This window comes from Neodiprion lecontei, chromosome 2, assembly GCF_021901455.1.
Source record: "Neodiprion lecontei isolate iyNeoLeco1 chromosome 2, iyNeoLeco1.1, whole genome shotgun sequence".
NCBI classification, from domain to species: domain Eukaryota; kingdom Metazoa; phylum Arthropoda; class Insecta; order Hymenoptera; family Diprionidae; genus Neodiprion; species Neodiprion lecontei.
Window position 1 is genome coordinate 36,184,468 of NC_060261.1, and position 10,151 is coordinate 36,194,618.

Here is a 10,151-nt window from a genome sequence, read left to right on the forward strand (position 1 = left end):
GCAATTCTGGATACATACCTACTTCCGAAGCTCATATTTTTCTTTTATAATTTATTTCGAAGTTTATAATTTGAAAACAATTCCTGCCTTTCTGAATGCTCAGTACTAAACTGTACACGTAATAACACATCTTCACAAGTATAGAAAATTGTTCAGAAAATTCTGCTAAGTCTAACAAATATCTTGTATAAGATAAATCGGTGTCAAAAAATTCAAATACTTACAACTGAAACAAGTTATACATATACTATGTTATCATACTTCCATTGCCTTCAAATGAAAACAAAGTTGGCATCGCATTTGCTTTAAGAACTAAACCTCGACCTGACGATCGGAAACATTTTTCATCGAAATGATCACTACTACCGAAATGAGAAATTGTTTGAAAAGAAATGCCGTACCGATCTGCTTCAAACTGTAACTGAAAATAGAGCAATTAACGGAAGAAAATCTAAAAATAAGGTATGTATAAAAAATACGGCATAATGTGTTGTATACTTTACTACATATATCTAAAGTACATGCGTCAGATATAATTACAGGAGGTTTATAATTAATAAATGTATTATTACACTTCTAATTACAGGAAACTATGTCACCCTTCGCCATTTTAAACAGAGTTGACGCTGCGAGCCAAGTTTCCTCAAAACGCTTGAAACCATCTCCAAGAGAAGAGACCCTGATATCAAAATTCGATGCGCTGCAGAGGTGTATGAAGCGTAGAGATACAAAACTACAATCATTGGGAGGAGCTATCGATGTCTTGAAAAGAACCTTGACCTATTCCAAAGGCGTAGAAACTATTTTTGAAAGGCATTTTTAAGATGCCAAATTGCAGCTGCTGTTGAATGAATTTAACAATAATAATATTACACCAAATCATAGACAGTACCCCGAAAAAATTAGGCACTTGGAGGTCAGCGTCAATATTTATATTTACCTCATTCTACTACCATTAGGAAATGGATGTTAGGATGGAGTCATATGATTGCGAGCCAGGTTTATTAACTAAAGTTTCCCATTACTTGCAGGCAGAAACTAAAAAATCACCATTTAAGGAATGTAACTTTAGTATTAGACGCAATTTCAATACGCGCAGAAGCGGCTTATGATGTAGCTAAAGACGAGTATTCTGGCTTTATCAATTATGGTGATTTTTGATTTCCTCATTTCTGTTACACTCATTCTGTAACTTTCAAACTTTGATGTATTACTTTATTTGTTACTTCTTCATTTCTTATTTTTTCCTTGTTCTGTGATACACCGGGCATGCCTATCAATTCAAATTTTAACCAACTGGTTTACTTACTTCTGTTATGCTCAGCATAATGTGATAGTTATTATGTGATATTTTATTCTAATAACCCTATTTTGGTTTTTTTCCTTTTCCATGATGTACCTGCAATGGCAATCATTACATACTTTGACCAAATTACCTATTCATTAATATAATTCTTTATCTTGTCATTCATTCCCTTTTCACACAGCGCAGAAGTAAATTATATCCTAGAGACGTCGAACCAATTCTGGGACATTCGTAAGCCTTTCGACGTTTTTAAGAATTCATTGAGTTCTGTACTATCTAGGTGAGTTCCGCTTTTCTCACTTCTTTACTGCATTAATAATTTATTTTCATGATTTAGATCCCATCAATATCAACCTTCGACAATTCTATTGCAAGTGTCATATTTTGCATCGTCTAATATTTATATCACACAAATCCAAATTTTCGGCCATATTGATCTGAAAAGTTTTGATTTTCCAGATACAGTAGGGGCATGGAGAGATAAAACTCTAATTTATACATCAATTGGTAATAGCATATGATAATTATTCTTCTGGGCCTGGCTCAATCTCAGGATAGCATCATTTTGTGGTGATTTTCTCCAACTGATACATCGATGGATGAAAACACCAAAATCAGCGGCAAAATGAAGCGGAAACAATCTATTTGTACAAAAATGTAATCTACTTCTCAGTTCTCAACAGGGAGTATCCATCTATATCCATACGAAAATGTAATAAACTTCTAAATCAATTTGTATATACGTAATTTATTCTACATATTATAATACATTCATGATTAACAGGATTCATTTTATGATTTACACGTTCATACTTGCATATTTTATACACTAATTTAACCACTTTTGCCATAATTAGGATTTTTTTTCATACATTGTTCAATTTATACGTGAATAAAACGAATAAATAGAAACAAAAAATGAAGAAATTTCAGCGAGTCTGCGCACAATCTTATCTTTAGGATAAACCATGGTGACTAAAGGTCATTTGAGGTAAGGAGGCCGAACGCGTATGGCGGAATCGTCGAAAAGTGGATCGTGAAAGTCACTAGCGCCGCCAGGCGGGTAAAATCCGCGGATCGTTCATCACTTTCACGGTCCATTTTACCAGCATTGGGTTCGGCCTCCTTACCTCTAGTCTCCATGGGACAAACCCACGGTCTTAAATCAAACCATAGGGACAAACTGTCAGTCTCAGAGGGCAGATGTTTGTGCTCGGTTAGTAGATATTGTGTGCGACAGGTGCGTACCAACTGCAACGACAACTATCTCTGTCGGACGCGCTGAGCCCCCCCCCCCATTGTCGGAACGCTCGTTCCAGTATAATATAGAGATCAGTGACTGATGGCTGGTGTTGAAAGCGGCCCAAACAAGAAAATACAGTTAATTTCGTGAATGACTGATAGTGATACAGATTCGGCAAACGAGTATACACGTTTGATGGACGGGCACGTTGCCGAAGTTCGCCCAGACGGGTTGGTCTCTGATCGGAGAAAACGACGTTCAAAAAGCCACGAACGTCCCGTGGCAAGCGAGACTTCCTCACAGGTATTTTTCCACAAAATTGCTTTCGTATGAGTTGCGGTTTTTTTTTAAAATCAGGATGTTCGTTTGTTGCGCACAAGAATTTGTACACCCACCTAAACCTTGTAGGATATCACGGATGAATTTCTCGTTGGCATATTTTCATTCCATGTAGGAACATTGGCATAATTGGCCATTGGATGACACATCCTACTGTCATACATCAAATGTAATCGCGATTGTCCTTTTTATGTTTGTGTCTCAAACACAATTTTTACTTTATGCGGATGCATCAAATGTTTCATTCTCATGAATGCATTGGGAAAATATGGAGTTTTACACAGTTTTGTGCCTCACAAGTATTTCTAACATAGGCAGAGCGTCAAAAGTCTAATTCTATACCGCAGGCAAAGTGACAGTTTGTCGAATTATCTCAACTGGTAAAGTAGGAATCTGTTTTTTTCGCTACTATTTGACTCAATGTACTCATTTGAAATATCTGCTATACAAAAAATTTTGTAGCTCTTTTCTGCCTTACTTTTCTTTTCCCTTATCACCCTTATCCTCACAGTCAATTTGAGAAAACTAGTCAATACAAAAAGTAGTCAATTTCTTAACAATTCTACAAGAACACTGACTCTAAGATTCCACTTTCAATGTGTTAAGAAGTTATAAAAACATTAATTCGATGATTCCTTTCCAAAGTTCTCACTTTTATTCAATAAATTTGATATACGCTATAACAGTAAAACACGAATTCTGAAGTGCATGTAAAGATTTTTTATTTCAAATTGCTGTAAACAACTGAAAGTGCCTTGGATTCTCACTCTATGATCAATGTGCTGCACATCTTTGACATTGGAATGATCTTTGATAGACAAATCACTTTGATAGGGGGAAAATGGAGTTCCAGATGTTCGCATCGAAACGCCAGGGTCTACAACTCTCGTAATACCAGAACGAAGAAGACATGGATCAAATTCTGGGGGCCCACCTAATAACTCTGATGAATTCACAAATGAAGATGAAGAGGAATTGAAATATGGAGCTGCTCACGTCATAAAGCTATTCGTCCCAGTATCGCTTTGCATGCTAGTAGTGGTTGCCACTATCAACTCCGTCAATTTCTACACAATCAAGGACATATATTTGTATGTGGAGATAATTTATTTTACATCTTAAATCACATTACATTTTGATTATTGCACTAAATTCCACTGCAAATTATTATTCCATTAAAAAAATTGTTTTTTTTATTTCAACTTTTTTTGTAGATTGTATACACCATTCCGCGAAGAAAGTCCACATACGAGTACGAAGGTATGGCAAGCCATTGCCAATTCGTTCATACTGATGTCCGTCATTGTGGTAATGACTGTGATATTAATTCTATTGTACAAGTATAGATTTTATAAAACTATACATGCTTGGCTAATCCTGAGCTCTTTGATGCTCCTCTTCTTATTCTCGATATTATACTGCGAGTGAGTAAAAATCGTGACTAAACTTCTACAATTGAAATAATAATAATAATAATATGTATTGTTGGTTATATTTTATTCAATTTAATTTTATCACTCTTTGTATGGAAAATCTTTATGCCATAGATTTAGTTCTACAAAGCTTGATTCCTTATTTAGATCCTTTAGCGATCTGGCAGAAATTCAAATTTTTTTTTTTTTCTAGGGAAGTGCTGAGAGCTTATAATATACCAATGGATCTTATAACATTTTCCATTGGTTTGTGGAATTTTGGAGTTGCTGGAATGATCTGTATTCACTGGCAGGGGCCGCTACGTCTGCAACAAGCCTATCTAATTTTCATTGCTGCATTAATGGCCCTGGTGTTCATCAAGTATCTACCTGAGTGGACCACTTGGGTTGTTCTCGGAGTCATTAGTATTTGGGGTAATTATTATTGGGAATTTTTTAATCAGCAGATAGTACAGTAAACATTCAACATAATTTCCTCATGTATTAGATTTTTAATTCAAAATAAATACGAATTGTTTAATTATTCAATTGTTAAGATAAATTTACTGTTAAACAAATTGTTAAAAAATTTTCTTACACTAACTCTGGTATAATTTTGCAGATTTGATAGCTGTGCTCACACCCAACGGACCTCTTCGAATACTAGTTGAGACAGCACAAGCGAGAAATGAGCCGATATTTCCGGCATTAATTTATTCTTCGACGATTCTCTATACCTTCACCATGAATTATGTTGGCTATGTAGCTACACCAACAGTGTCTATGGCCAGTGGCGATGCAGCTGCAGGTGACACTGTTGGCTCACCAACTCCTACACAAACACGGAGAAGTGCTGGAGCTGGAGATTCAGAGGAAGGTGGTTTCACTAATGAATGGGTAACAACACATGGTAATGAACAATCTAAAACGCTTCAAGCTAGACAACGGTTACCTGAAAACTGGAAATAAGAATATTAGCTCATTTGTATCAGAGGAGCAATAAATTGTGAATTTAATTGCAGCTGATCGAAGTGCGAGGAGAGCTAGAGAAATTAGAGAAGAGCCCTCATCGTTAACTGAGCCTTCTCGACCTGGTCAGTATAGGAACGAGTCGCAACAGCAACAGCAAGCTGCCATGGAAGAGGAAAGAGGAATTAAGCTGGGCCTGGGAGATTTTATTTTCTATTGTGTCCTAGTAGGCAAAGCGTCCAGTTATGGTGACTGGAATACGACACTGGCTTGTTTCGTGGCCATATTAATTGTATGTACAGATTATGGAGTAACATGATTGAATGAATGTACGTTTATAATGCATTCTTATGTTTCTGTTCTTAGGGCCTGTGCCTGACGCTGCTCCTCCTAGCTATTTTCAAAAAAGCTCTACCAGCTCTTCCGATTTCAATCACAGTTGGTTTGATATTTTATTTCGCAACTAGAGTGATCGTTGCGCCATTTGCGGACAGTCTAGCCAGTGAACAAGTATTTATTTAACTTTCGGGACTTCGGATTGAAGTGGCGTAAAAAAAATCATATTTCGCAATTTACGTCAAGTGATTGTGACATCATGTATATCGTAATGATGAATTGTAAAACCGAATGGTTTTACGAAAACAAACGGGCCGTTTGAAAGGCCCGTGAGCCATTCGTTCTATAAAACGAAGTGCTGTCGTTGCACAGCACGTCATACACTTGACACAATCTAGTTTGATAATAAACTTTGTAATATGTATTGTTAGTAAATTAGCACCTGTCCACGATAGTTTTCATGACTTTACTATACAGTGAGAAATGATCACTACTTTGATATAGTAAAGACGTTTTGATCTACGAACGTGAACGTGAGTGTATGTATTGAGAAGGTTAGAAGTTGAAACTTATTCCAATGGTGGTATATATTTATTAAGTTCCGTTGCTGACAACTAAAACACTTTCATTCGGTCTGTAAATAAAGGAACGATGAACAATTCGGTACAACGTGTAATTTATGTTTACAAAGCAAAGTTTTGCGTATACGAGTTGTCCTTTTTAATTCAGAGTTACTTAAACCAAGCTCCGCGTCAAATTACGAATTTCAATCATTCAAGATTGTCATATTGACGTAATGTAAATTTGAAAATAATAAATACTTTACATAAATCTACCGCATGATCAAAAACATTACAGGATTCAAGTAAAAAACTCCTACTATAGTCAGCAGAGTAGACTGCGAACTATTGTAGAATAATACAAAAAGTGGAAAAATTATCTTCATTTTGAAGAAGTAGTTTCATGATGGATTTTCCAAAGCTTGAGTCTTTTTGCGGAACATTTGTCCACCAGATTAGACACAGCTTACCTTACAGTAGCGTGTACCGACAAGAATATCGACACGTTTTCCGGTTAGATATGAGCAAATACAAATATCAACATTATTGATAACGATTATCTACGTTCTCGAGATATAGACACAAATTTTTTCCCACATTTTTAAGATTGTATTCAATCATGCATTATGTCGAATTTTTTCATCTTTAAAATTTATCGACTTCGACATTTTTAAATTTATCACAACGTCCTTTTCAGCTTATAATCGTTTTGTAATGATATTCCAAGAAGGCACGGGATAGCTATTAGCATCAGCTATTATTCGGTGACCATTTAGAAATTTTCACGTTCAAATTATTCCTGAAACTGATTCAACCGGAATAGATAATTTCTAAGAAATTAAAGACAGGCGGCTTGCAGCTCTGAGACCATTTTTACAACCAATATCTACACCTATCAAAGTCATCGTAACAGACAGTATAACACCACCAATGTTTTACGAAAAGCCGTCGATTTGTTGCAAAGCATCTGGAACTAGGAACGACATTTCATAAAGCCAACAAAGTTGCAACTGCACTCGGTGATATGCCATTCCGAGGGAACAGTAACGAGATACCGCGTCTTCAAGTTACATACAAGACCGTTCGAAGAACGCTGACCGCTTTACCGCGGATCGCCGCACAGCACAAGCCGTGTGTGTGCTCATACTGATACACTGTGAGGCGCAACATCGCCTTACTTATTGTTAGTAATCAGAAGTATTCAGTAATTACCTCAGCATCAGTTAGCTTGACGCATATACGTGTATTAACATACTTGCATCTGTATAATTGACTCCGGAACTCATAACAGATTCTCGGATTCTCCCTAATCAGTTTTATATACCTCGTCTGCAAATTGATTAGATCAGGCTGCACATAGATTGCTGTCATATACCGAAACGAATTTATCAATCGGATGTCTTAAGGACTTCGTATTGAAACGGGACTGTAAATATCGAATCAAAACGAATTCCGTTCAATTCCGAATCTCTAATTTCGGAGAGCGAATAGGTGTAATCCAGATGCACTAACATCTAAACAAGAACATTGTTTGAGTATTATTCTCCTCATTGCTGTAAAACCAAACTAATTGTAAGTAATTTGCGTATCTATTTTTAATTAAGAAGGAAGAGATATCAATGGAAGTTCTGCGAATAAGTAGTGTAATACGACTAAATACTATTAGATAAATTTGTGGCAATTATATTTTCATGATATATGTGTAGCAACAAGTACTGCTGACGCCTCAACGACTATTATACGATAATATCCTTGGTCCTTAATGTTGTTTTAATCGTATTGCAAGCGTATAACGCGACTCTGCACCGATTGCTACTTGTTAACAACGAGTCACCGCAGCGTGCCGTTAATAATTCCTGTACACAAAAAGCAACAAAGCATGCTACATATGTGCAGTATACCTGTGTACTTATAGAGACAAACCGTAAACAATTGCGCCTACGAAAACCTACACCGTATGCGGTTGTCTCAGCTATGTAGAGCATTAGAATGACGTAGGTGTGACAATCTCGTAACTAGAAATTGGATAACCCGTGTAGGAAAAATGTGAATTTTTGAAACTTTCTTGCGAACTGAACTTTATTATGAATTTAGTTTATGCGTTTGTCTTTTTCTCTTCATAACGTAGCTGTTCTCTTACAGAGAAAATCACAAAATAACATCCGGCTATCAAGTAATGACTTTTTATTATAACGTAATGTGTCACGAAGAAGAGTTTTTTTTTGAATGATACACATATAATTAGTAATTACTATAGTAAATTCTGAGAAACTCTGCTTTAGGCTGATAATTTAAATCGATCAGCATCAGTCGCAAAATTTCTCTTTCCTATCAGTTCATTTGATCTGACCATAGTTGCCTACAGATAAAATTGTGCAGATAAAATTCATATTTCGGAGAGTCTAAACATTGTGATTCGTTCGCTACAGACTCCGCAGTTAGCCAAGCCGCTGTGGCTTCAAGCGTGGGTGGGTGACTCGTTTTGCATTATAGTCGTCATGCCATACCGGATTCGGCATAGTCACCAGGATTCTCAGGACTGAGGCTATTGTTTGCGAAAACGAGTGCAAAGGTAACGCGTCGGTCAAAAAACTTGTTGAATCTCGTGAGCATGGTGCTAAAACACGTTTTTAGTACGTTTTACTTAGGTACAACTTTTCGGCAAATCACCGTTATTATCACTTCCGTTAAATTGAGTCACCAGTAAATTGGCAATAGCTATTTCATAAAACGTATCAGCGGGTTGCGATAATGTATATGGAATCACGAAGGCGTATAGGTATACATATCTATGTAGAGCCTTCAAGAACGTTCGAACACACAGCTTCGCCCACTTGATATAACTGTATCACGTTTTGTATGTATTCGTAATGCACGGTGAATTTATAATTCATTGCAAAGATTATTTTAAACATATCAGCCAAATTGTTGAAAAAATTTCCGCATTTTCTAATTCATGATAAATATTTTACTAGTATTCTTGTAAACATGTAGTTTTAGGCGACGGAAGCGCGGCTATTTTGCAGCTGTCTGGAAATAGAAGGTGGAACAATAGATATTTGAAGTGTTGTTAGATAGGAAAGATCACGGATATTAGAATATGGGTTTTATGCGACATGTAGAGATTACAAATCATGTGATTATAATGGATTCTTACAGTATCGGTGTGTGTTAAGTGAGGTATGCACATTACAGTTGTCGAAAATAATAGCATAGGACTTAAACCGCTAAATTCTAAAACCAAATAACATGCGCTAATTAATTTAGAATACAGAATAAATCAATTATCGTTACCTCATCGTCAGTGCGCATATCATTTCCGTTTATTCATTACCATACGACTTATTTAACGGTAACCGGTAATGACATGTGATGTGCATACACTATAAGATTCGCAAACGCGCGAAATTTGGTCGCAGTAACGTGACTAAAGGCAATGGATCCCACGCGGTGAAAACTTTATCCTTTCGAAGAGTGCAATTGGTGCAATTAAACGCAAAAAAATTTCACGTTCATGATTTCCATAATCGAAATAAACCTGATTTGCATTACTTTATCTGTAATGCCGGGAATCCCAAGGAACTTTTCATCGTGGTAAACAATTACATGTAAAATACACATGATTCTACTACGCTTCTATCTTTAACTATCCCCGCATCATCATTTACGCGGTTTTCATTCATCCTCCGGACTAATCCGAGCCGCAGCTGACTCGCAACACTTACTCTTACCAAATTAGTCCCCGCTGAGATGCTGCGTTTCTAAAGAAATATGAAAATTTGGCTGCGCAGAGCCTTTTTTTTCTTATAAACTAATTTCGGACATTCAGCATTTGGACACCGCAATAAAACCAACGGAACCCGCCAATGATCCGTCACTGGGCCGACAGGCAGATTGCCGCGCATGCGCACGGCGCTGTTCGAGCATCGGTGGGCACGGAGTGGGGGTCGAAACCTGTTCGCGAGACTCCGACGCCTACTCGGCGT

General features: G+C 36.8%; 2 protein-coding genes across 3 annotated transcripts; both read left to right on the forward strand.

Moving 5' to 3' along the window:
• The first annotated feature begins 487 nt into the window (after nucleotides 1-487).
• LOC124292772 lies at nucleotides 488-2,162 on the forward strand. 2 transcript variants are annotated; one of them, XM_046730648.1, is made up of 4 exons: nucleotides 488-916; nucleotides 1,032-1,150; nucleotides 1,493-1,586; nucleotides 1,766-2,162. In XM_046730648.1, exons 1-4 carry the CDS (start codon nucleotides 849-851, stop codon nucleotides 1,788-1,790), a joined length of 306 nt encoding a protein of 101 aa, XP_046586604.1. In that variant the 5' UTR covers nucleotides 488-848; the 3' UTR covers nucleotides 1,791-2,162. The 2 variants fall into 2 exon arrangements, 1 of the variants encoding a protein (XP_046586604.1); XR_006902685.1 differs by lacking the exon at nucleotides 488-916 and having other exon boundaries at nucleotides 941-1,150; nucleotides 1,488-2,162.
• A 201-nt stretch (nucleotides 2,163-2,363) lies between these two features.
• On the forward strand, nucleotides 2,364-6,269 carry LOC107218247 (presenilin-1). The gene is made up of 7 exons (XM_015656068.2): nucleotides 2,364-2,852; nucleotides 3,723-3,979; nucleotides 4,103-4,312; nucleotides 4,515-4,735; nucleotides 4,923-5,210; nucleotides 5,323-5,561; nucleotides 5,636-6,269. Exons 1-7 carry the CDS (start codon nucleotides 2,700-2,702, stop codon nucleotides 5,789-5,791), a joined length of 1,524 nt encoding a protein of 507 aa, XP_015511554.2. The 5' UTR covers nucleotides 2,364-2,699; the 3' UTR covers nucleotides 5,792-6,269.
• Nucleotides 6,270-10,151: the final 3,882 nt, after the last annotated feature.